General features: G+C 42.5%; 1 protein-coding gene across 6 annotated transcripts in view; it reads right to left on the minus strand.

The window, feature by feature from the left end:
* IQGAP2 (IQ motif containing GTPase activating protein 2) overlaps positions 1–26,002 on the minus strand; it is a 125,525-nt gene extending 99,523 nt beyond the window's left edge. For all 6 annotated transcript variants that reach the window (XM_084503819.1, XM_084503817.1, XM_084503815.1 and 3 more), the window contains exons 1-2: positions 25,901–26,002; positions 4,372–4,471 (exon numbers count right to left, since the gene is read on the minus strand). In XM_084503819.1, coding sequence (XP_084359945.1) covers positions 4,372–4,471; positions 25,901–25,946 — 146 coding nt within the window. In that variant the 5' untranslated portion in view covers positions 25,947–26,002. The remainder of the gene's footprint in view (positions 1–4,371; positions 4,472–25,900) is intronic.
* Between the last annotated feature and the right edge of the window lie 1,584 nt (positions 26,003–27,586).

The following is a 27,586-nucleotide window of genomic DNA, read 5'->3' on the forward strand; positions in this document are numbered from 1 at the left end:
TCATTCACAGAGAGGTAATTGCACAAGTGCAAAGAGACAAGCAACAGCAAAAGCCAAACTTGAGATAGAATCTGATGTTCTGGGCATCACAGAGATAAAACCTACGACAAGATCCTCCTTTCCAAAGATTATCTGTTACAATTAGCCTCATCCAATAGGGCATTAAGGTCTGTGGTCCAGCTGTTACTTATTGCCTACTTTAAACCTTGATCATTTAAAAGAAAAAATTCCCAAATGATACTGAAACATATTCATGCAACTGTTGGTGAGCTTCTGTTGTAGGCACACATTTACTTTTCTTGAAGGAAGAAATCCCTACTCCTAAGTGTTTAGTTTTATTTTTCTTAGGAGCTTAAGGATACCAAGACCTCTCAATTTTTCCAACATGGAATGACTCTTGCCTTTAAGGAAGGTTTATAAACCCAATGTCTTATGAGCAAGAAAGCCCTCAGATGCTCAGATGCTATTAGGCATGAAAGAATCAACAATTTAGGAAGAAAATGTTTTTTCTCCAGTACCAACACCCTATTCAGACATTACAGACCTCTGCAGATATTACAAGCCTGTTCATTGTGTTTAAAAAACAGTTTCCTATATTATATATATATAAAAAAAAAAATACTATGTCTAGCACAGAAAATACTATTTGCAGAAACAGTTACCAGCAGCAGGATTCTCCTTTCACGTTAAACTCATTTTTTTTAATAAAGCTGGACTACAGGAACTAAGTGTGCAAACAGAGGTCTGAAAAATAGCTGAAAGTACACATTCTTCACCATTTTAATTAACTTTGGCATTTTGAAATGCAGAGTTGCTATAAAACAATATTTTGATTATAAATATTGCCAGAGAGTATAGACCCTGCCTTAGTATTGTATCTAAAACCACACTTCACCCCAGTCTTCTGCTATTAGTTGTTTATTTCAGTATTTATTCATCTTCAGTATGGACCAAAGCCCTTTGTGTTTGCACACTGCTGTTTAGCTGTTTCAGCAGCTGCCAACCAAATGGAAATAAATTGCTTTGCTTTAGTAATTTCTTCAATTTATTGTCACTGCTATCTATAGATCCATGAATACTGAAAGATGCCTCTCCTTTCATTCAGGCTTTATGGGGTCAAAAAAGTGACCAACTAAACAGACATCAAGATTCTATATCAGGTATGTAAAAGATGCAGTTCTTGTTCCCAGTATCACCCAGGAGAGAACAGGCAGCAGGGCAATGCCTGCAGCTATGGGCTGTTCCACAGCCTGGGGCCAAAGGCACCATCCTGCCTCCTCCCACCAGCTCCTGTTCCCCTGCTCTGCCAGTCCCACCAGCACCAATGTGCAGCCCAGAAGATCTGCAGATGCTGGCCTATTGGCTGGAGCTTCACACATAGTGCAGCCAAAGCACACAAGCCCTCTTGTACTGATGAGACGGCCTGCAACCAGGTCTTCCAAGTGTGCACCAGTCCTGCTTTGCCAGTTTGAATTACAGCCCTGCTACTCCCTCCAAGGCTGCTCTCCTGCTTTCTAGCACCACCTTCTAGCACCTCCGCTGCTTCCTAGCACCTCCGGGTTCATTTAGGCTCTGTTGTTACAAGGAGAATGCTGCAGCTGCTGGGGAAGCAATGGCACCATGTGCAGTGACTGCAGTGAGATGTGATATTTTCCTCCATTGCTGTTCCAACAGAGGAGTGGCAGACCACCTCTGCCACATACCCACCTGGCACCACCTGTGCCCAGCTTGTCCCTGACCACCCCAGCTCACAGTATTTGCTTGCTCTCAAGGAGGGCTAGAAGCTACACAGTTATGAGATCAAGTCATTTCTGCTTGTTTCTGCACGTTTTCATCAGGGTGTGTTGCTGTGGTGTTTTCACATTAACAAGAGCCCCTCTCAGGGGGAAGTTTTCTGATGCAACTGAATTATTCCAGAAGCTTACAGCGAAGGGAAAAGCCTCCCTCACCCTCTTTTCTTCCCCAGCAGCTCTGTCCATCTGACAGAACCTCCACAGCCTCCATCATCCTCTTCTCCCCATGCAGTCCTGCCCTCTTCCTTGCTTGCTTGGCCAAGCATCACCTTGTTCTGTAAGCAGATTCTGTGCTGTAAACAGATTCAAACCACTGACCAGGAGCAGTTCTCCCTCTTGTCTTGTTTAAAATATATTGTGTTTAATATATAAAATACATTTCCTGTCAAATCACCACCATGCTAAGGCACCCAAGTAGGATATCCAGCAGCATTGTGCTGCTGCATTAGCTCAATCTGTGACAATTCTACCCCTCAGCAATGACTGGACAAGGAACCACAAAGTCTCTTATGCTGCAGCACTCATACACCTTATACAGTAGTGTTGACAGTTAACTTAAAAGTACATTTCAAAAACTGAGATCCAAAAATTCTTCCAGGTACTTGACAGCCCTGGGAGTTATTGACTAAGTGTTTGCTGTGAGCCCTATCACCTGCCAGTGGAACTAAAGCTGTTTCCTCTGGAAAACCACTAGTGGCATGAATCCCTATGAAAATAAATACAAGGAAGAGAAGGTGGATTACTCATAGAAGATGATAATTTAATTCAGTAATTGTAAAACATTTCCTCATTAAGTGTCAAGGGATGCTTCAAAGGAAGAACTACAGAACTTGAGTTCAAAGTGATAGCCCTGGGAAGTGAAGAGGGTGAAAAAAATCAGGAAGATAAATTAGTTATAATACTAATGGAAGAGAAAAGGCTGGATCTGTAGACTAATTATTCCTGTCTTGCCAGAGGCCAGCAGGCTGTGGACTTGCAAAAAATGGAGGAGTACACTTTAAGTAAAATCAAAGCTTGACTACACTTCCTGAGGTGGTTAAGCTGATCCTCCAACTCAGTGTGCTAGGAGAAGCCCTGCTGCACTCCATCCCCTTCTTTTTGCTAGCACTGATTCTGCTCTGACCCCTTGATCAGACTAGTCAGCTCACTAAACCACTAGAAAACTAACTCAGCAAAAGAGTTACGAATTTCCTGCCAGCACAGCCAGCTGACTCAGCTGACCAAGGGCAATCTCCTGCAACTGCATGATGCAGGCAACAGGAGTGCACAAAGCAGGGCAAGTGTCATACTGCTGCCACAATGGACTGTCATCTTAAATATGCAAACATGGAAACCCCTCCGCAGTGGAAAGAAGAAAGAGAAAAGAAGGCAATGCTTACTACAGTAAGTGGGACAGCAGAATGAATAGCAAGTTGAAATAAGAAAGCATGACCTTTATAACACATCTAAGAGAAAGTAAATGGCAGCTAGTTGCCCCATGGCTGCTAGAAAGGTAACTGTCAGTGCCAGAATGATGGTGGAGAGCAGTGTGGACACAGAACCCAGTGCATTCTTCTGTAGTTGATTCCTGACTGATGTACCCTGTGTTGCTCCTTTCTAAGGTTCCTGTGATTTCTCATCACAGTGATGGTTCCTAGGTTTTAGAGCATGTACCACTGATTGTCAAAATGCAAGTTTCCTTTTGCATACAGAAATTTCTAGGAAAGGCACCCAACTGGAGACGAGGAGTAATGATCCCTATCTATTTGTTGATGCAGATCAGAAGTGGGATAGTTACCAACAGAGCTGTACAGGAGCAATGGAGCACAACAGGCATCTTTGAAAAACTGTTCCAACACTGTGTGAAATGTTTTTACAAATGATAATGGCAGCACCTTAAGCTACTCCAAAAGCACAAGGATATTCCGCCTTGTTTTCTTGCTTAATAGTTACAAGAGCTGAATGTGTTTTAAGAGTGAATTGTAGATAGGATGGCACAGTAATAAAATCCTGGTGTCCTCGAAAAATCAGCGCTTCATCACAGACTGTCAATTGAAGAGAGGAGTAATGAGTCTTGAGCAATGGGTCAAAGGAGCCAAAAGAGTACATTGTATGTTCTCTTTACCGCCCTGTATGCACTTGCCATACACTACTACTGAAACACTGAGCTGGTATGGATCATTAACCCAGTAAGAGCCCAGGTGATTATCTGCCATCTTGGCAACCCAAGTCACTCCACAAAAGCACAAGCAAGTAGACGGGAGTAGGACCACGTGGCCAAGAGCAAAAGCATTTCCCCAGTCACACAAGCTTGACTCAGCTTCTCACAAAACCACAGCCCTAGGTTTTAACACCCAGCCTTTGCATTCATTGATACTGGCCACCACAGTGAGTCTGAAGAGATTTTCTTGATTTAACCCTTTCTTTGAAGGATGCTTTTCATATTGGTTATTTGTTTCTCACACTGAAGTGTTATGATTCCAATATTAAGTTAATCAAAGTAATGCAAAAGTTATTTTAAGCATCGCAACACAAGAACACAGCAGGCTTTAACTTCTGTATTTAAAGGTCAGCTATAAGAAAGCTTTCATTTACTTACCTTTTTGCTTCTTCTAGATGGCAGAGATACTCATAAGCAATGTTCTGACGCCTCCTCTCATCCATTTCCTCCGCTGAAAGCCTTTCATCATCCACAATAGCTGCAAAGTGAAACCCATATCAAGTTACACATTATTCGAGGCTCTAAATGAGCAGTTTTACTGAAAACCTAAGCTAAATAGTGCAGAAATGAAATTAGCATAGTTGTCCCTCCTCTACACGGAGACCTTTTTGGCACACAAAGGTATTTAGATGACTAAGAAGGTGCTGTTCTCTGTAGCATGAATTCCTTAAGTGCCACTTGCTCAGACCAAGCACATATCACACTTTGTCCGTCACCTGGTTTGGGGGTAAAAAGGAGATTTCAAACAGGTGGGGTTATGCCTGGGAGCTGACAGTTTCAATTTACACATATTCAGAGAATTTTAAAGACTCCCAAACACAAGCTTGAAGTGAGCACTGGATGGAGCAGCCTCATGCTAAACACAGCCACAGAAGTAGAGATGGAGACAATGCAAGGGCATTTCTTGTCTCAAGGGCAACTTGGGAGCCAGCTGCAGCTTCAGCAAGCTGTTAACGTGCAGACTGGGCTGTCTCTCATCGATGGGCCCTGTGATAAGAGCTGTAATCAAATGAAGGAGATATGGTATTCATACCCCTACTTACTGCTGAAACACACCACCTCCCATAAAAGCACTGCCCAAACCTATTAAGCACGACTCTCTGCACACCTCCAGCTGAAAGCATCCCTGATCATTAAGTGCCTCACAACTGATCTCCCTCTTTGTAGGTAAAAGGTCCTCTGTGAGCAAAATCTCCATCCTTACAGAAGTTCATATGTTTCCAGCATTGAATCTGCAGGGCAATACAGTACTACTGACTTCTGGATGAGCTTCAATCACAGCATATGAGGCTCTTGAAGAGTGTTTTCACTATAAAGCAGTTACCAAAACACCCTATTTGTGCTGGTGACTACCAGAAGAGTTTATCCTACCCTCCCTTGTATTTCTCAGCCACATGTTCCCAACAGTTTGTGCCAGAGTTGACAATGTTATGGCTGCATCCATGAAGCACAAGATGACCTTTCTGAAAAAAAAAAAAAAAAAAAAAAAAAAAACAAGAGCTATGAAGAGACGCACTTCTAGAAGGATCAAATCTCTGATCTGAGTCGTTACACATTTGCAGCCACTCTCATGCAAACACAGGGTGGGGACGGAAACAGGGCTGGGCCAGCCACTTTCAGCAGCAGGCCACAAGCTGAGAACATCAAGAAACACTGATAAAAAAAATCAGACCCTCTCCTTACCAAATGCACTATTGGCCACTATTAGTTGTAATGTCACACAGGTCACAAGTAGTTTTCAGCATTTCCCTGATGCAACTTCATTTAGTGGGTAAACACCATCCTGAGTTGATATGAGCACTTTGGGTAAGAGACACAGTAACACAGCAAAAGTGCTTTACAAGAACATACATATATTGAAGGTTGAACCTGAGAAAAGAAAAGAGAAGTGATCCCGTCTGAGGTACATGAGAAAATGGAGTCACAGTAGACTGCTTTCACTTCATTATGCACTAATGATATTTAAAATACTTTCTTCTCCAAACGGAGACCACACACAAAACAGATCCTGTAGCTTCAGCATGCCTATGACCCATGCTGACAAGTAGAAGTACACAGAGCACGTCCTTACTGAGGACAGAAAAAAAGACACTACTCACCCACGTTTTAGGCTGATGCTACCACACATTTGTTAACATATAATATAGCTACTATGAGCTTTGTAGTTTCAGTTTTAATCACCACAAGCACTGATATCTCTCATCTTCCTTTGCTTTTAAGATGGCTCTTCCTAATTACCCAGAAGTTTCGTGCACCAATAAAACAAATACGTGTCTTGTTCCGAGTCCCTTTTAAGTCTGGTAGCTCCAATAAACATGACTCACTCTAAAATGAGCTCTTAGATACTGTAATCAGGTCATCACTCATTATGAACTGAAACATAAATGTGGAGGCAAATGTAAGATGCAAGCCATAAAACACTCGGCATGGGAAACTGGCTATGGAGGCTGCTTTGCTGCTGTTCCTGCCCACATCTGTCAGCGTGCCCAGGACAGGCTGATCCCACACTCCGACACGGCGCTTCTGCAAGGGAGGAGTCATGGCTCCCTTAGACAAGGGTGAAGTATCAATGAGCCCCATGCTGAAGTTTAATACACCACTTCATTACCTGAGGCAGTGAGCTCTGTGGCTAGTTTTCAGGCAGCATTGCTCACCTAGAGGTATGAGCCCATGGATGATGACAAGTGCCATCAGGCGAGCCCAGCCAACCACCCTAACATGGTGCAGTCCTGTCAGCCTTGATGTAACCTGAACTTGGTCCCCCATAACAGCTCCCCATTAAAAGCTTTGCTGTTACCATGTCCTGCTCCTCTTAGCAGGTACTAGGCTGCTCTCACGTTTTACTCTTGCCCTTCAAACACAACTTGCTACAGACAATCAAAAAAAAAGGCAGTGGAGTGGAAAAGCACACAACCCATTTGATAAACATCAGACTAGGAATTTAACTGAATAACAAATGCTTTATAATCTGTTCCTGGATCAACACATCCATGGGTGCCTCCTATCCTCAACAAGGACATACCTGATCAAGCAGCCCTGGCCAACATCAAATCCCTCATTAAAATTATTGGTGAAGATTGACTCAGAGGGTGGGTGAAGGCAGTGACAGATATCATGGGATTGCTGTAGTTCTGCTTAGGGAAACCTCTAACAATGAGGAAAAATGACAAGAGTGGAGAATGTAGAGACACTGAAAAGTGAAAAACATGCATCTCTTCTAGAAGAGATACTGCATCAGCAATTCACAGGTTAGGCTTCTTTCCTGCCAGTGCCTAAGTGTGTTTCTGGGCTGAATACCTATGCTCTGAAAAAGCAAAGCACAGGGAGCACCAACACCTATGGTACTTATGCTGGGAGGAGTCTCTTGCAACACCCAACGCCTTCTGATAAGACTACTTATACACTTTCCCCTCCAGCACATGCTGGCTTCAAAGCGACAGTGATATCACATGAAATAAGCAGTTGCAAATGCTTTTAGAAACAGCAATGACAACCTGTGGGATAGAGGTGGCAGCAGGACTAAGCTGCACAGGAAATTAGTTTGAAGACTTTCAAGATCATGGGTCCTTTAAGTCTGGTTTGATGTAACTTTTCTTTGGCAAAGACTTCAGTCTTCAGTGCTAAACTCAAGCATATAGCCTTCCACCTTACCACACAAACCCTTTGGGTACATCCATCCACACAAGTTTCCAGACAAGTGATCTTGGTTTGAAGACAGAAAGCTCAGTCTCTTTTCCAAACAGGGCACATATCAACCAGAAGATGTGGAAGAATTATGAAATGAGAAATACATTCTGCTCTATCAGTAACTTCTTGATAATGCTAAACTCGAAGATAATGTTATGATAAAGAATGTTATGGGTGCAGAAGAGCAAGGTTAGGGTTCACCTGGAGACCTCCAGCCCACTGGTATGACCAAGAGTTATCTGGACAGACTTAACATTGCTGCTGAAAAGATCCAAATGCCACAAAACAAGGCACATGTCCACTACATAAGGCTTTGCAGGAAGAGAAAAATGCATCTGAAATCATGTTTTACAATTCATCAGTTTGGGGATTTGGGGTTTAGAATTCAGATAAAAACATCACAAGTATTCCCTCAAAGATTAGATGTTATGAATATATAGACAAATGCCAGTGCAGTTCCTAAAAGCTCTCCATTTCAACTCATTTTAATTGTTGCCACCCCATTAGCCAGCAGTTAATACAAAGAATTTGTTTGTTTAGTTACTGGGTTCCCTCATTACAGATATTTCTTTACAAAAAGAACTCCAAATGAGGAATAAGTAGAAAACTCTGTATGGAGCAGCTAGCAGCATTAAAGCTTAAATTGTCATACCTAATTTTCAACAAACATGAGCAGACTTATTGGAGCACTGCATAAGATATAACAATTGAGTAAGCAAATTCTTCCACTAATTACTTCAGTTGATTCAGTGGAAAAGATGGCATACTACAAACAATTTCTTACATACTCTCATTCCACACATTTCCTACCCTACACCCCTCTCCCTCATCCCCCCAGAGATATCTGTTTTCTAGAGGGTAATCTGAGTTGAGACTTGAGCATCTTCCACCAGCTGACATATTGCAGCAGTGCTCACCATCATCTTTGTCTGAAATATTCCTGTATGGTATAGTACCTCAACAGAAGAGCAGATAAGACAGTAGCAATGACTAGCTGGTGTTTCAGGCTCGTAGATTGCAAAAACATCTTCTGTGCTCCCTGTTGCAAGATGGCCACTTCAGATGTTATCAAGCACTTGGAGCTCTGTCAGCCAAATACTGGGTTGCCAACATATCCCAAGGTGCCGTATGCACCTACAAAGCACAAAAAACATCTGCCCAGTCTGACTCAGCATTAGTAGACAAAATAAAACCAGGTTCATATAAGACTATCGTGTAAACTGAGCAAATCTTATGAGCTCCACAAGTGCTAAGTATGCAAATGTGTTCCAAGTTCAAAGTCAACCTTTTTATCACAACTATAACAAGGATTCTGAAGGTCCCAGGGTCACAGAGATAATTCACATCAACACTGGACTTAGCAGATCTTTCACATAAGTGCCTTTACACTTGAGATGACAGTAAATAGGTGTTTTACAGGTCTGATTTGCAATGACTTACAAACAACCCCATGGATCCATAAATTATGTTTTTGTTTTTTAAAAAAATAAACTTAAATCTTCTATAATATGTAACTGAAAAGCATATAAGGAAAAGTGAATTTTGTTTTAATTTGCAAACGTAAGTTAGTGGAGCCATTTACAATTTCAAAATATTCTGGGATAATCCCAAACCAGCCAGTTTTTTAATTCTTAAAAAACAGAAACTAGGAAAAAATATTGTTATACAGAATCATTTAAGGCTTTCTGGTTATTCATTTGTACTCAGATGTGTAACTGTTTGCAATAGTTCAAGAACAATACATGACTACTTCTAGCAGGTAGACCCTTTAACAAGACACTTGCCACAGACACACCAAAAGACTTCTTATACTGAGGAAGACAAAAAAAAAAAAAAAAGGAGCAAAGGCTCTTATTTGTCAGGACCAATTGCTCTCAGTTTCCCACCATCAGAAACATTTTCCCAGGAAGAGAGAAATAAGCAAGGAAGACAATGGTTTTTGGCACCACAACAGTGAAGATCAATACACAGGATATAACAGAGGATGAAAAGAACAAAATCTTCTTACAGTGACAGAGAAGAGTTAGTAAACTCAGAACTGAGGTAAGAGGTAAAGGGATGCATGACAAAAATATAATAAAATGCTGGAATAAAAAAGTTTTTGTCTAGACTGTTTGAGCTGAAAATCATTTAAATCTCATTTCACAGTCCCAACTGTGTGCTATCCTGAGTGCTGTGTAAAGCCCATATACAGAGGCTGGAACACTGCCCCACAGTAGGCAAGGACATGCTCAAGTCCACTTGCAAGATGTTCGGCAAGTTCTGTGTCCTTTCTTCACACCTTCCTGCCTCCTCCACCCACCCAAGCATACCCCAACATCCCTAGCATTAGCACCATGAACAGTGTTTAACAGATACATGCTGTAACAGCTCAAAGAACACTATAACAAATGTCAAGACTTTCTTGCACACAACCTCCAGAGCAGCACCTTACTTATCAGTCCTGGTAAAATTAGAACCAGGTGTGAAAGCAGTGACTGATGGACCCCAGGCAACATCCCATTCATGTCTGTCTGTACCAGGAAAAGCTCTGAATGGGAAGTATTTGTCCCTACATTTCAGTGCTGTAATTTCAAGAAAAAGCTCAACTGTGTTTTAGAGAGTCAAGGTGACCTCAAAAACCATAGGTTATGAGAGCATGCAAATATTTTATCCTAGTATGAACAAGGCCAATACATTCAGTTTAATCTTTATTTCTAGTATAATTTGTACTTTCAAGTAGCCAGGACTGCCTGCCCAGAGCAGCTTGGCTTAGCAGTTGCTCCTAGGGTTACCCCAGCAAACATAGCACCAGCCAGGCCCTGTAACTGGAGCAGGTCTGTGATCTCTCAGTTCCTTTTGAGACAGGTTCACTGCTACCTGAGCCTGTTGCACTGCCAGCCAGCTGGAAAATGCAGGGACAGGATTACATGTCCAGCTATTGGAAAAGCACTACTCAAAGCTACAGATGCCAAAGGAGTTCCCTCCTGAGCCTCTGCTCCCAAATACAAAACCACAGGTAACTAATGCAGCACTTTGCTAACTGTGCAGAAGCAAATATGCCAACTAACTGCGAACAGAGATGTCCATTAAGAAAAGATGGTTTTACAACACCAAACTCCTATCACAGGAATTCTGTTATGGTACTGAGTACCTACAAGGTCCAGTGGTATGCCAGACGACACTTATCTTTGGTAGAAAAAACTTAAGGTTCTGATCAGGACAGCCTTCTACAGACTTCCTCTGTCAAAGAGCCCAGTTGCAAGCAGCTAGCTCATATCCCACAACCATAAAACCAGATGCCCAAACCCTTTTCCTATGGCTCCAGTTAAGGAAATTCAGTCAATTTGCTGAACATTTGCTCCAATAAAGGGCTCTGTACAACATAAAACACAGAAAGCACTCAAGACTTACCACAGCTGTGAACTTGGAGGGCAGATATGCCTTGGAAACTAGAATAATACACTTTATTAAGTTATGAGGCTCTTCAATCTGGCATTCTCAATTTTTCCAACATATAACTGCTCTCTTCTTCCTTAGAAATGACTATGGATTTCCTAATCTAGTTATTACATTGTCTGAGGCATGCACGCTCAGATTTTCATACATAAATACACATGCATTTTCTGGCCAGACCATTCTCACAAATTGGTCACACCAGATCTACAGGGTCACTGTTCTAGACCCGATCTCACTGCCAGCCATTGCAAACAAGTAGGAAAACATTTTCTGAGTGTTGACTCCAGAAGTCCACTAAAAAGACAGTCTGATGTAAAAATTGGAAGCATTAGCAAACCACTCCTTCCCTTGAGCTTTCTTGTAGAGTCTTATTCCTGTTCATTCACTCTCCCAGAGTAATCTTCCCTCACTTCCTTGAAAAAAGGTCTTATTTCAGTCTTCTGTATCTGCTGCCACAAGTCCAACCACATCCATTTAGAGAAAGGAAGCACTATTTCAAGTCATGAACCTTAGGGCTATCACACAAAGGGACTATGATGCAACAGCAACCACAACCCATGCTTCTGGGACCAAGTGTCAAAACTGCTAGATTTCATGGAGCCCGTCAAGCGCCAACACTGCCAGAAGGCTGACGGACTGTTGAGACTTGTCTTAGTTTACTTGAATTCCCACAAAGTTAAGAAGTCACTTTTAACCACACAGACACAGATGACTTTGGCATTCATCAAGTAATCACAGGCACAGCTGGAACATTTAGTATTCACTTTTCTGCTTATAGGTATCAATAGCCTTTAGTTTACTTTCAGATGTCAGGCTTTCTACAATACCATGAAGTGACACTTTAGTAGAGGCAATAGACATTAAATAGTTCTGTTTTCCTCTCAATGTGTAATGATACCAGAGCACAGCCATCTCTTGTCTAGTAGGGTTCTTTACATTGTGCAGAAAAATAACACTCTTCATTATATTTTAACTACAGTATAATTGTTCTGTATACTTGCAAGAACAGGGAGGAAGACAGAATAATGGGTCTGAAGGACGTACATGAAAATTTGACCATAAACAATTTCAGTTAGCTTCAAAGCATGCGTTGCTGTCTACAATTATAAACCTGAAATGCAGTTTATAAGTCTTCCTGTTGCCCAACTATTTCCATTTGCATTTAATTGCAAACCCCACTGTCTGTAGAAATACTTCAAGTAACTCCTTAATAAAGCTACCTCTGCATGTGTTACTAGTTGGTCACCTCAACACAACTGGATTCCCCAAAATATGGGCTACTCAGTATCTGTAAAACATAGCTCCTTTCTGTGAACTACCTGGTTGTCCATAAAGCTCTGATTGCTGATAAAACCTCAGTCTAACATTACCAATATAAAGTTGCAAGCCTAAAGAAGCACTCGAGCTGATGGAAATGAGGAACTGAACACCAATTACAAGTTGTTTCTTTCCCTTGCAGGTCATCCTGTCTTCACGTACGTAGTCCAACCCATTATCACAGTCAAGCCTGAAGCCAGCTTGGAAAAGACTACATGGGTAAGTAGCCAGTCCAGTTGAGAGGTGTGTGTTTTCTACATACTTACAGTAAGCATGTTGTTTTTCATATTTTATTTTTTTTTTAAAAAAAAGCAATTTTTTTGAAGATTTGGTTGGTAAGATTAACACGTCTTTGGAGGCTCAAGACATTTGAAACTGTATCACACATTCCAGCAGGAATTTCCAATAGGCTTTCCTTCTTCAAGGGTTAATTCATGACGAATCAACTACTAAAGTGTGAAAGGTTTCTGTCAACTTTATATGCTCACAGCTTTCTCAGCTTGTGATTTGAATTCCATGTATTTTGACACATTTGTCATTTTCTGTTCATTTCACTAGAATTATTGCATGCTTTTTTATTAGCAATATACATTAATAAGCTTTTATTAAAGAGCCAAGATTTTACCATATGGACCCCATTTCCTTATATTTTACCTATTCTGACCTCAGTTCAAGTTAACACAAACAAAATGTAAATGAAATAATGAAAAGAATAGTTTAGTATTGCCAGGATAGTAAAATAAGCTACGCAAATATGAAAGACAAAGGGAAATGTCTATGGCATCTACAGCAAAAGTAGACATGGATTCAGCTTTCTATCGAACCCCAAAGGCATTCATTATATGCAGTCACAACGTTGCCTGTGGATAGATCTCCATCCATAAACATTTGTAGATCAAGCACAGGGCAGAAGACACAGCAGAAGCAGAGTAGAAGAACAGGAAAGAGGGACAACAGACCACCAGAAGGAATGGCAGAGCACAGACTGAACTCACCACAGTGACAGCAGGAAACCTGAATTCAGGTTTGTCTGCCTCTCCTCTGTTCACACACAATATTTACCCACAGCTCTATCACTCCCACAGCTGCCAGCTTAGATGCTTCACTCTGCAAACAGTAGCTAAGGTCACCCTGATCAAATTGGGATGTCTTATCCCTCCCACAGGACCAGGATGAAGTATTAGGTTTACTGAGGCAATTGAGGACTGAAGAGGCCAAACATGTTTGACAGGAACCTTTGATGCTTCACCGACACACAAGCTGGTTGAAGTTTGCAAGAAGCAACATAAGGTGAAGGTTTTTGTTCACTGTCATTAATGATGGGTAGAAATTCAAAACAATACTTGTCATTTAAACCATAACCAGCTAATGTACGTCCCTGCAAAATGTTGCACTTGTTTGGTTTTAAATCTTTATAGTGTTAAAAAGCTGACTGCATTAAAGCTTGAGACCAAAAGAATAATTTGTAGATAGTTGCAGTAAATGCCTTCTACCTGGATGTTGGCAAATAAGGGGCTACTCTTGGCTGTGAGAAGGGAGGAAGACAAGAACAGAAAGGGGGTAAAAGGAGGGAGAGAGAGCAGGGAAGGGAAGGAAATGGAAGAGCCCCTTTCAGCTCCCAGAACAGCCCAGCAAACTATTCTCTTTGGGAGTGAACAGCTGACAAACAGATTCAATGTTCAGATCACTGTGATGTTTACATGAAAAAGCTTCCTACCAGCAAACTCATGCTATAGTAACCAGTTGAAAGAACTGCGGAAAAATTCAGCTTAAAGAACTGAAAAGGAGGATGACAAGGGGGAGTGCTGGAGCAACCTCAGCCATTCTGTGAGACTGTAACCTGAGCAGAAAGCTATGCAAGTGTCACCGAGCAACTTTAACAGGAGCTATATAAGCCTCAGGGTCTGAACGAGAAGACTCAGTAGGGTCGAAACACCTGCCTAGGAAAAGCCAAAAGCAAAAGCATCACTTAAGCATAGGTAACTTTGAAATTGTAAGATAGCACTATAGAGTCACTCAGCCCTGACACTTGGCCTTTGTTTCTTTAACAATTCATTGCTCCTTCACCAGTCTGTTGCAGGGTTTAGCCTCTACAAAGTTCCAAAACACTGTTTCACGCTTTCCATATTTTGAAAAAAGCTCCAGAAACACCTGAACTGTTACAATACTTTCTTCCTTAAGATGCAAACACAAGTATGTGGATAAAATAGAAAGAAAAATATGCACACATGATGTTCACAGCCCTGAACTTGGAGAACACATTTCCTTGTTTTCTTTGGTTTTTCTCCCTAAATAATTATTACAGCCTCAGTGCCTTTGAATGTTGTTTGTTTGTTTTTATAGAAACAATGGCATTTCAAATCTTGTTGGGGGGAAAAAAAACCCTTAAGCATTAGGGATAACAGATGAACCAACTTAGTTTCTACCTACAGAATAAATTGTCCCATAGAATTAAATTGAACAGTTTTAGTACAAACATGAACTAAAATTCACAGAAAGTAAAGAAATGTTATGTGGTACAGAACATCCAACACAAATGTGAGGGACCCCTAAGCACCCAGTAGACCCCACAAAACCACGGCATCTCCTGCCGTATCTCCCATGTTTCCAGTTCCCCAGGGAAGGCAGTTGAGCTGCTTGTGAAACAACTCAAACCACATTGCGCTTTATTGCTTCTGTCACTGCAATTGCCCAGCATGAGCAGGAGCCATCATAAAAAGGGGACAGAGGTACAGCAGGCTCACAAGCCAGGAATTCACCTTATAAGCTCTTGTCCTCACTGACTTTGCCAGTCCATGTGGGTGCACAATGGCACAGGGGCAGGAGATGCCTTCTTTGCTTCTGCTTCATAGGTGGGATGATGATCGGTTTTCACAGGTAGAGGACAAACTAGGTGTACCCACACAGGTAACCAGTTCAAAGGCGGTGCCATATCAGTTAGGGCCTCAGTTATCACCTGAAACCTGCTTGGCTACCTCTGCTCCACAGAGAGCAGAGCGGTGCTTGCAAAGTTATCAGAGCTGGCACCACTGGCTCCAGCCTGCCTTGTCCCCGTGCTCCCCATTAATTGCATACCCAGTAAAAAGACTTAATTCTCCTTTGTTATCAGGAGTTAGAGCTATAGCAGTGAACTGAAGCTCCACCAGCCTAAAAGTTAAATGTCAGTTCTTACATCAAGGTTTGAAAAGAGCATACAAAACCCTGCCTTTTCACTCAATAGGTGTACTGCCTAAATACTGAGAGTATTAAATGCTTTGGGTGACAGTGACATAGCTACCATTGCACATATCACTGCACAGTCACCAGATATGAAGTGAATCAGATGTTCCCCCCTTACTTATCAATATTCAGAGCACTTCCATTTCCAGGACAAGTCACTGACAGCTGCACACACAAGATACGCGTTTACTAAATCATGTGCCCACCAGTTTCTAAACATAATTATTACATCTAGTAAATTCAGATTTCCTTTAAGCTGATAGAAAACTGTCAATCTCTCATCTTTAATTTTTCAGGTTACTCACATCAACTCTATAGTCTACTCAAAAAAAAAAAAAATAAGGTTTGTTTTAATGCAATAAATACTGACCCAAAGTACTGACACAAAACAGTCTCTTCACTACCTTGGCTGCCTTTCCAATAATGAAAACACTGCAGTGACAATGTTAAATATCGGTTGTGAATAAAGTAGTATGAGATGATGCCCCATCCCTGAAGGCATTCAAGGCCAGGCTAGATGTGTCTCTGGGCAGCCTGCTCTAGTGGTTGGCAACTGGGCTCAGAGCAGGAGGGTTGAAACTAGATGGAAATAGATAGAAAATAGATAGAGATAGTAATATCAGGATCATCGTGCAGATACCTCAAAACAAACAAGCATTCTGCTTGAAATAGCAACACTGAGACCACTAAAATACAGGAAGCATATTTAGCTTTCATCACTGTTGTGGCAACCATAGTGCACACAATGCACATAAATTTAACATCAGATTAAGCTATTAGTTCAAGTTTTGAATTTTCTACCCAACAACAGAAATCACATCTGTATAGGCTCAGCACTGACTTTTGTCATCTTCTGTATAGCTGCAGTCTGTTTCCTTCATTGAAGCACTGCTTTAGAAATTAGCACTCTTGTTACACCTTGTAACAATCTCTTCTTCCAGGCTTTGTGCTGGTTTCCCACTCATGCTATCTGCAGTCATCATCCATACTGTAAGATGCTTAGACTTAGAGCTGCTATAGGGTACAGAAGAGTCTGAAAGTAACATTTAGTACTATAATGGGAACAGTTTCTGCAGAGACCTAGTGTAACAAAAGGGTTTGTTTTGTTACCATCAGTTTTTCTGATTTGCTGGATTGTAGGCTAATGGCTGTAACAAATGAGCTGAAGGGAAATGCTTCTTTGTAACTGACAACATTTTTCATACAAGTGGTCAAGTTCCAAGAAAGCCTCTGTTTTATAACTTGTGGAAAATAAATTTGAACACCATGATCAGATGTAAACTTAAATCTCAAATGTGTTTAAGAAACTAATACAGATCAATCCTCCTACTGCTCTAGGAACCCAAACACCTCAGTACCCTGTTTCTTCATCCACTCAGGGTTACAGATACAGCCATCATCAAACAACATGTGCATCCTGCTTGAAGCAGGCAACTGGTTGTCTACAGCATCCCACTGTAATTTTAGGAAAAAGTATATAGACCAATATTGCAGAAATCCACTTTTTTATTAAATGTCCATAAACATTTGTGGATCTGCTCAATTTTGTTCAAGTGCAACAACAACAAAGGACAAACTACCAAGTGTTATTGCCATGGTTCAATGTTATGGAAAACACTAGCCCTTGTTTTGCTGTTACTACTGAAAATACAAAAAAAAAAAAAGAAATACATTGTTTGTTCTAGAACAACTCACATCAGCTAAATCTTCAGCAAAATCATGTGTTTTTCTTTTTATGATAGGTATGAAGATAGACACTGGAGCACAAGCAGTCTGCCTTGCACGTGATAAAACTGAGATGGCTTTTGGAGTGTTGTAATCTACTATTCAAATGTTTAGTATTATCATGGTCAGAGGTGATGTAAATTCAAAGTGGTAGGCAGTCACGTCCAGTCTTTGCAGCTAAGCTGGCTACCTACTTTCAGCAGTCAGCTAACAAACACCAAAACAGGACTGGTTCATCTCCCTCTAAATCACAGCACTGAAATCTTTGCTCTGCCATGTCCTGAAAACCAGTATTCAAAAAGTTTGAGCTCACATATAATGAAATAATGTTTACAATGTGCCTGGAAAAACAGTCAACCATTTTTCCTGGGTAAGTGCTCTATCCCAGACTAATCTGAGCATAATTACTGCTCCTCCCAGTACACTTTTTTTTATTCTTTTTAAGTTACACTACCACATACCCAGGCTGATATTTCAGTGCATTATTTCTCCTGCTACATAGTATTGAGAACATATGGAATTTAAGCCTTGTTTACTACTGAACAGAGGCCAGCCAACTATTGATTGGGTAAATCAGTTGGCCTGAAAAAAACTAAAAATCCCAGAAATGAGCAGTACCTAACCACAAGTCACTTCTCATCCTTGCAGTTTTGAGGCCCTACAACTCAAGTAACTTTACAATCAGAAAAGGGGTGCAAAATTGTGCTGAAACTTACTTTTATGTACAAGCAGCATTTTTTTTTTTTTACCTTTCTTGTTTAGTCTAATGTTTACACTTCCTTACAATTTTTGTACTCCTGCAGCAGTGCTTGGTGAGCACCACAACAGCTTTGCTGACAATTGCAGCTTTATTGAACTATGGCATTTGAGACTGAATTCTCTCAAAAAACATTTCTGTAATTCAAAACTGCTTTGGCCACATGACAGCTGAGACCAAGCCCATCCCTGGCAGGCAAGCAGTGGCACCAGACTAGCAGCAGCATCACAGCAGAGGACCACAGCAAGCAGGTGATGCTTATCCCACCACCCTATGTACCTGGAGGTCCCCTGGCCTGGTTCACCTGCACAGTCCTGTGCCATCCCCATGTTTTGCTGTCCCTTTGCACACACACTTTCCCAATCAAATATTCATCTCTATGTGCAGCAGTAACACAGTTTATAAAACAACTCTGCCTGCTGCTCGTGTTCATCCCAGCTCCAGCTACACCAAGTCAGGCTGGCAGACCTGACTGCGGGTTTTTGGTGTGAGCCAGACTGGGGACCTAACCCAGCCAAAAAAAAACAAAAACACGTGGAAGGAGTCAAGGCTGCTTCTCCCAACAGCAGAGCTGACTGAAAGCGCACACAAAACCACAGCTTCAGGGTGCGGATCCAGAGCAATTTAAATTCATTTAAATGCTGGCTGCCACAGTCCCACCTGGCCATAAATACTCCCCCTCCTGGGGTCAGCATAAGCAGCTGTGTCACCCACAACCAGCCACTTCAGAGGCTGGAAGATGCAAAGAAAACCCAGCCATGCAAATCAGCTCTACAAGGAGCTATTAGCCACCCAACAGGTTGGGTCTCCATGCCATCATATTGACAAGAGGCAAAGACCGCAGCAGACCAGCTGAAGGCACCTCAACACTTTCAGGCTTTGCAGAAGGCTCCCCAGCTGCAAAGGTCTGCAGCAAGCTGGGATTCCAATGTAACAAACCAGTTAAAACAACAGTTTCTCTCAAAAGAAGTTAGCCCTTGATAAAAGATCATGTTTTAAGCAAAGCCAACCTGTGCCCTTAGGTTTTCAAGTTATCTAGTTTTTACTCACTTTAACCAGACTACTGGACACAGAAATGATCTGTACTTAGCAACAGTTCCACAAAACACCTTTGAAACACCCTCCCCCCTCCCCCCCCCCCCAAAAAAAAAAAAAAAGGTAGTAAAACATTGTGGCCTTCAACACCATGGAATACATTTCTCTACATACTTTGGGCTTTTCTTATTTCAGCTTTCCAGAAATTAATCTGTACTGGGCTCATAGAAATCAAGGCTCCAGTTATATCCTGCAGATATAAGTAGTGTAATAAGCATCTTTACAAATTAAGCACAAATGCAGGAGGATATCCTCGATTTTCAGGCAGATTGCCCAGAGGATGGCTAGTATGCACAACTTCTCATTTTCCAGCCTGCATGTCTGGTGTTCCCAGCATGAATACCTTGTCAGAGTTTGGAGACTGGTAAGAATCAGTTTAAATACCTTGCTGGAGGCCACAGGAGCTTTTGCTACACTCTGAATGAAACAGGTCAATGTCCACAGTGGAAGACTGGCAGAGACCTCATCCCTTATTACCAGCTTTTGCTGAATCCATGGGCTGCTTAGCCTGCTATACCCAAGCCAGGAGAAGCTCCTGAGATGAGAACTGCAGTTTCTGCCAGCTCCAGAGTCTGGCAGGCAGGGCAGGCACCACACCTCAAGGCAGCAGCTCCTTGGTCTGGCAGCTGTTTGCCCATGGATATGAGTCAGAGCCATGAGGTGCTGCTCAAATTTGACTCCTGAAGGCTTTGTACCTGGCCAACCTCTTAACTTGTGCAGTAAGTGATAACAAAGGATAACACTGACATTATTCCTCCTAAGTTTCTTGCTAATGCACACTCACTTGAATGAAAGAGAAATTTAATCAAACTCTGAAGTCAGCCACCAATACAAATTCTTAATGGTTGTTTATTTATTTTTTTTTTTTTTTTTAGCATTTCAAAGTGTATTCAGGAGCAAGAGAAGTGTTTGTAGGAACACCACTTGATTCAGTATCTCCGCTGAGGGCAGCAGTAGATCTTTGGACCAAAGTACGCCTTTTCTCTGCTACATAGGACTTCAAGCAAGGACTGTGGCCACATCTCCTCTTTCTCCTGCTCCACATCCCACCCTGGCACCCTTCAAAGGCCACCCCATGGCACCCTCCTGGCACTGCCTGCTGCCACCAGCCTGTCACCCCATAGAGCAGGATACCCCTGGCCACCAGCACACACCTGCCTCTCCCTTCCCCCAGCTGTGACACTACAGCAGTGCATATCCTGTGGTTAACACTACTCAAAGCATAGCTGGCACCCTTCAGTAGATGACGGTGGTTTTCTAAAGGCAAGCACAAGCTCTAAGGTGCAGGAAGTGCTGATCCACCCAGAGAGATGTGCAGGGCCCACCTCGTGTCCCAGCCCATCTCACTGCTGGGCATCAACAAGCATGGTGCCCCCATGGGGCATTCCTCCCTGCTTCATCTCCAGCAGGTCACAGGGTGGGCACTGCTTCCTCCCCACCCCATGCCCACAGCTTGGTTCTGCAGGAACAGTTCAAGGATATCTGTTCCAAAAAAATCACCAAAACAGCCTGAACAAGTGAAGCAAACAGAGCAGGTTAATCATTTGCTGTGAGGAGCTGAGCACAGCTTGCTTATCATCCCGGTGAAGTATGACCTGCCAGCCCTGTCTATCGCTGTCAGGCATTTTTTTCCCAGCACACAAGTAAGATTATTCCCAGTATATCACAGCAGACTTGAAGCAGCAACAGTAACAAGCAAATCTTGAGATGGAACAACTATGTAATTGAAACACCACTCTCAACAGAAGAGGCAAGTTGCTAATCTGCTGCTTCCTACTCCCTGCCTCAAGTATTGGACTTGATATAAGCACACTTGTGTGCACTATAAAACCCACTTCCAGTGCGATATTAATATTTCCTGTTTCAACAGCACTCAAGTAGCTGCAAGCATGCTCTAACATAGCTCAGTCCTTTCTTTACCAAGAGACTTCAGGGGAGATGAGTCTGCTTCATACAAAAGGCACACAGAGAACCACTCCTCCCAAATGAATTATGTGCACTTGGTTAAACAAAGCAGTTAAACTTTTCAAGTTCTCATTCAGCAGTTTAATTATTAGCAATGTACAAAAGAGTAGCAGAGATAAACAGTGTGTTTGGTTGCCAAATTACGCCCATCAATAAAAAAAAGAAAAGCTTTCTCATGAGCCACAAGTGCTACAGAAAGCATACACCCAACAGAATATATATGCATATGATACAGTTAAGCCTTTTTTTAAAGCTTTAAAAATCCATCTGTTTTCATTTTAAAAAATCCTATGGAACATTTACCAAAAGATTTTTTCCTATTCAGTTGAAAAATGGCCATTTGTTTCCCTGCACTTAATATAGACACACAGAAGTCATAGATTCTCAAGTTCAACATTTTTCTAAAAGTCACTGTTTTTCAAAAACTTTCATATCCTGCTGTGTTAAGGTGCAGTTTCATAAAGAAGCAGGGCAAACCCAAAGTGAAACGTAGCCTACGCCTATCTCCACAGGCAGGGCAGCTCTCAATGTTTCATGCTGCTTGTTTGCTCTTCTCTTAACACCAGAAAGAAGCAGTCGTGGGAGGGATGATCAGTAGCATCAACATCACCATCCTCACTGGATGCTAAGGTCACGTCTCCTCTGTATTCACCCACCTCAGACCCATAAAGCTGGTTTTCCAACTTCAATGGGTGAGATGAAGACTCCTTTACCTCTCGTCACAAGACGAGCAGGAGGGTACTGCCAGCTGCAAACCTCAAAGCATGCAGTGAAGCTAAGAGGAACAAGACTTCAGGATAAGTCTGCTTGATATTTCTTTGATATGTCTTTTCACACCTCCCTTCCAACAAGTTTGATGTTGCTCGTGTACCTAATTTCCCCCCTTGCTCATTCTGTAGGGACCTGGGCTCACTAACACAGGTACATTAATTCAGAAACTTTCAGCATGGAAATGCCTGAAATCCTTCCCAAATCCAGATGTTTGTGGCCTCACTCAGTGTAGCTGTATTACATCCCTGGAACTGTTGTGAAGCCATTCAGCCATTTCTTACAAAATGTAAGTATTTGTTACCTCACACAATTTTCAGACAGACCAAACTGCAAGGTTTGAGGTTTCAAAGTGATAGGAAAGAGGCTTTTTCCTCGAGGATACACTGCTGTCTGATTTGCTGTATTCCTGCATAAAAAACTTCGCATTTAACTGATCTGGGAGGCACTTCTAAGAATTATACTTTTCTTCTTCATAATCTTCAATGGCAAAGGCATTTTCATCATAGAAATGGCTCGTCCTTTGAATTTTATTACAAGGCCCGGTTCTCTGCAATTCAGTAAGACTGCAATTGATTGTGTTGGGATTGAGAAATAAGTCAGGCAACAGATGTAACCAGGTTGGATAGCAGCTACATAAATCCAGTTGCATTGAGCCTGTTAACACAGTTTCTGCTGCGTGAGCTACTTCCTTCTGCTTATATGATCTCACTTGAGTTTGTGCTGGACATGAACAACTGAAAAACTCAATGCAGCACCAAAGAAAACCTTTTACAAAGTCTTTATTTATTTAAGGCAATTGACAGCATGCAGAGTTGGAGGCACATTTCAACAAGCAGTCCATGAAGCCACAAAGGTTTGGCACTGATAGACAAAGAGAAGGCCCAAAGGCTTTTTTTCCTGAGGCCCTGTTTCTCCAAGGTACAGTGTTCACCCTGAGCTAGCACCGGAAAAGGATCCTCTTGCTTGGTTTCATTCAGCTATTTCCTGACTTTAAAGATGAAAATGATCAGCTACAAGGATCTTTTCCAGATGCATATCTTCGAGTAACTATATCAGCAAAACTTGAAACATAGAGCTGGCGTTTAAGTTAGGGATGTCTTCCCCATTACTTTCCCTTTGTATTATTAGGTCCCAAAGTACCCAAAGATGCTTTTCTCACACTAGTTTCCATCAGGCTACAAAACGTACCTGAGATTTGTATGCATCTTCCTCTCTAGCTGTCAAAATGAAGTGCTACTGGCAGCCATGCAGACTGATTCACATACTTCCTAGCAGAGAAGGGTCACAGTAAAAAGCTAACCTTCTTCAGAGCAACCTACAGCTTCTGCCAGGAGCTTAAAGCCAAAGTCAAAAGTACAAGTTAGGTTAAATGTTTAAAACAGTACTAGTTTGCTAGAGCAAGAAGCCTCAGCAATTTGATAGTCTAACCTGAACAACTTATTAACTCTTATGAGAAAGCCTGCATAGATGTTGTATTCCCATGATCCAAAGGGAAATTTTAGTTATACAGAGAACCTGCAACTTCTGCTGGGTTTCATAAGACATCAGATAATGCAAGCCTAAGTTTTCTAGTTGGAGAGCCTTTTCATTTTTTTTCCTTCCTTTTTAAAAAAAAAAAAAAATGCTTCCTCTCTTATTTATCTCCAAAATGGCAAGCAAATACAGCATAGCTAAAGCATATTTGGTTTTCTAGAACTAAGAAATTAAATACATGCATCCCTACCTCTGATATCACCTCAGAAATGGCTATGGTTTGCAGGTATGTGTGTATATATACAAACACATTTTTAAAATATGGATTATCAGCCCAGCATATGAGGAGCCTTTATTCAAGCCTACAGGAAAAAAAAAAAAGTCATCTCCAAGGCTCCTACAGGAAAAAAAAATTCTAAAAAAATAAATAAAATGATAGTGTGATACAACAGCCTCAGCTTCTCACTCAGGGAAGGACTGAAAAGCAACTGAAGCCTATGCAAGCAGACAGCATTGGTCAGAGGGAAGACAGCATCAGGAAAGCAATGAAGGATGCTCTCACCCACACCTGCCAGCGCCTTGGGACCAAAGGCCAAGCAGTGGGAGAGTGGCTACAACTTAACATACACCAAGTTCTCCCTGATCACTCCAGTAAAAAAAACCTCAGAACTACCATTGCAAAGCATGAATGCTGAGATAAGAAGCCATATCTTCAAAATGACACTGAGCATGTTTATTGTTGACATCCTTTCCCACCATAAATAAGGGTGTGAGATTCTTAAGAACACCCCAGTCATCTTGGACAGTACAGTAATCAATAAACCATAGTGTCCAGCCAGGAACCAAGGCTTAAAGGATTGGCCTTTTGCTCCTTGTCAAAGATTCTTTGACCATATTGGACTTTATGGCAAACGCCACATGTCCAAATCCACAAGTCCCAAGAACCGCCAGACCAGATCTGCAGAGCAGATCCCATGCTTCTGAAGACCTGATGGGCACACCATTAGCACTTGAGAAGCTTTTGCACATCAGATGCATGGATAAAGCATCAGCACAAGGTCAAATCACCATGAAGCCCAGAGATTGTCCTCAGCACCACATCTTCCCAGGCACCGCTCCCATGACTGGACTCTGCCATACCACACAAACAATGGCACTTCAAGCTGGGATGACTGGGAGGTTAGCTTCAAAAGCAAACTTCATCATCGCTAGCATAGACACAGAGCATACATGGCCAGCAGCCACTCTAGAAAACATCAGTGCTAACCTTCAGCAACCTTCTCCAGAAAACATCATCAGCATGCTTTCAAAGGTCTCTGGGACACCCATCAGGTAACGCAAATGAAAAATGAAACCTATGGGCATGGTCTACAGAATGCACCACCTGGGGGGCATCAACAGAGGGAAGTGTTCAAGAGGGTGCAGGATCCTCCAAACCGAAGGTCTTGCTGTCAAGCTTTCACACCTATCCTGGGTGGAAGTGGGGTGGCCCCTAGCCTTGTGAAGGTTTTTGTGCTTCTATAAAAAATAGTTTCCAGAAATGGCTATAAAAAAAAGCTGCAATACTAAAACCTGGAAAGGTTTTAGTATTGGCATCAGACCACAGGATGCCAGAATTGCTATGAGCTTTGCAAATAATTTGCATGTTCACTTTTAGCAATGCCTACAATATCAGAGGCATTTCTTATCAGGATGGCAAAACCAAGGGCTTACACATCTCTGCCCAAAGGAGAAAATACAGCCCATGCAGGATCCCAGCAAACCACAGCAATGCTGAGAGGGCCCTGCAGCAAGCAGGAGGAGGAAAGCTGCTTCAGGGATTTTTTTTTAAATATAGGTTGGAGAAACAAATACACCTTGTCTGAAAGGAAACGCCTGGTACCTGCACTGCTTCTCACCCCACTCAAGCTGTAATTTGAAGTTATAAAGTTATAATGCAAAGTTATAAAATTGTAGAGCAAAGTTTTAAACTACAGTCCAAAATTCCGAAGTTATAATCCAGAAGTTATAAAGTTATGACCTGAAAGCTGCAGTTGCAGTCTGAAGTTGTGAAGTTACAACCCAACCTGATACCTACAATGCTGCATTACATAGAGGTAAAACCCCGAGCTCTAGCAGGAACCTAAAGTCCTGGAGTTAAAACGCAGAACTACAGCTACAATCCGTTCAGAAAACTTCAGGTTAAAAATAACAGCGATGATTCAAAAAATAAAAAAGGCAATAAAACAGGAGCCCGAAAACCTGCTCCGAAGCCTGCCGGAGGTCGCCGCGAGCAAACCCAAAGCAAGCCGGAGCGCTGCGCGCAGCGCCGCTCTGCAACGGCAGAGCCGGCCGAGCTGCTTTTCTTTGCCCTCAACCCTCTCTTTTCGCACGAAAAAGAGCAGGCCGGCGGGGGAGGGGGGCGAACAACAGGCAGGCCCCGGGCGCCCCCCCCTCCCGCCGCCCCCCGACCCCACTCACAGCCATAGCGGGGCCGCTGCAGGGGCGCCAGCTCCTCATGGTGCATCCTGCCGCCGCCGGGAGGGACGGCGCCCGCTGCCTCCCGCCCTTCTTATGCGCCGGCCGCGCCGCGCTGATTTGCTGCGCCCGCGCCCGCGCCCGCCCCGCGCCGGCACCGAGGAGCGGGGAGCGGGGATGCGGCCACCCGGGGAGGCGCCGCGCACGGCTGCGGGGCGCCGCCGCACGGGAGCGACGGGGGGGCGGCGGGTCGGGGGGAGAGGAGAGAGGGGGGTGGGGGGGTATGGAGAGAGAGGGAGAGTAGAGGCAGAGTGAGGGAGAGAGAGGCAGAGTGAGGGAGAGAGAGGCAGAGTGAGGCAGAGTGAGGGAGAGAGAGGCAGAGTGAGGGAGAGAGAGGCAGAGTGGGAGATCCCAGCCCACCCACCCGTAAGAAGAAAGAGAGAGAGAGAGAGAAAGAAAGGGAGAGAGAAAGAGAGAGGGAAAGAGAGAGAGAAAGAGAGAAAGAGAGAGAGAAAAAAAGAGAGAAAGAAAGAAGAAGGGAGAAAGAGAGAAGAGAAGAGACAAAGACAGAAAGAAAAAGAAAGAAGGAAAGAAAATACAAAAGCCAAGAAAGATAGGGAGGGGGAGAAAAAGAGAGCAAGAAAGAGAAAGAGAGAGTTAGAGAGAGGGAATGAGAGAGAGAAAGAAAAATAGGGAGTAATAAAGAATGCCAAAAAAGCTACAAAAAAAAAAAAAAAAAGAAAAAAAGAAAAAAGGAAAAAAAAATGAAAGGAAAGAAAATGATGAAATCAAATTAAAAAAAAAAAAAGTTAAAAAAATAAGCCAAGTATTAGGAAAAGAGAATAAAAGAGAAAAGAGAATGCTGAAGAAGAAAGAAAGGAAGGAAAAAGAGAAAAAAAATAAAAAGAAAGTATAAAAAAAGCCACCAAAATGGGGAAAGGAAAAAAAGTTTAACCAAAAAAAATAAAAAAAAAAAAAAAGGGGGGGGGGGAAAGAAAGAGTAAAACAAGTGAAGCCAATGAAAAATAATAATAAAAAATAATAAAAAATAAATAAATAAATTCTACCCCAAGTAGAAATAGCTAAACCACCTCTCGTCTTGCATTTTTGCAGAAAGGAGACTGTGGAGAGGGGTGAGAAACCAAACTTGGTTTCCCACTTGCAGTTTTGCTGATTTGAAACACCCTCACCCTCCACAAGCAGTGTTTTTGTTGTGCCAAGAAGCCACCACCACAATGTGCAGTGCAGTTGGGGCACCTTTGGAGCACGGTGTACCTGTCGGCCTCCCCCTCATTTCCAAGGTGTGGGAGCAGGGTGAATGCCCTCACTGGTGGCTTCCATGCAGGGTGACCCCAGTGCCCTCAGCGATGGCTTCATCTCAGGCAATGAACCAATAAAGCTTCTGGCCAAATGTTCACATTTTGTGGCTGGATGGCGGCCACCAGCTCCTGGGCAACCCCTGAAATGCACCAGAGCAGACTTGGAGGTCAGCAGTGCTGGAAGTGGAGGCACATTTTAGGGTTACACTGTGCCTCACAGGCTGCCTCTAAGCCTCCAGCACAAGGTTTGCTGGAAGACAGAAAGTGAAAGCAGTGTCCATGCACAGCCATAACCTGTCCTGCAGTGCGTGTGGGACACAAAGTCCCTGTGTGTGCTTGTAGTTTAGTGCACAGTGTCCACTTACCTGAC

Source organism: Aythya ferina (genome assembly GCF_964211825.1).
Source record: "Aythya ferina genome assembly, chromosome: Z".
Taxonomy (NCBI): Eukaryota; Metazoa; Chordata; class Aves; order Anseriformes; family Anatidae; genus Aythya; species Aythya ferina.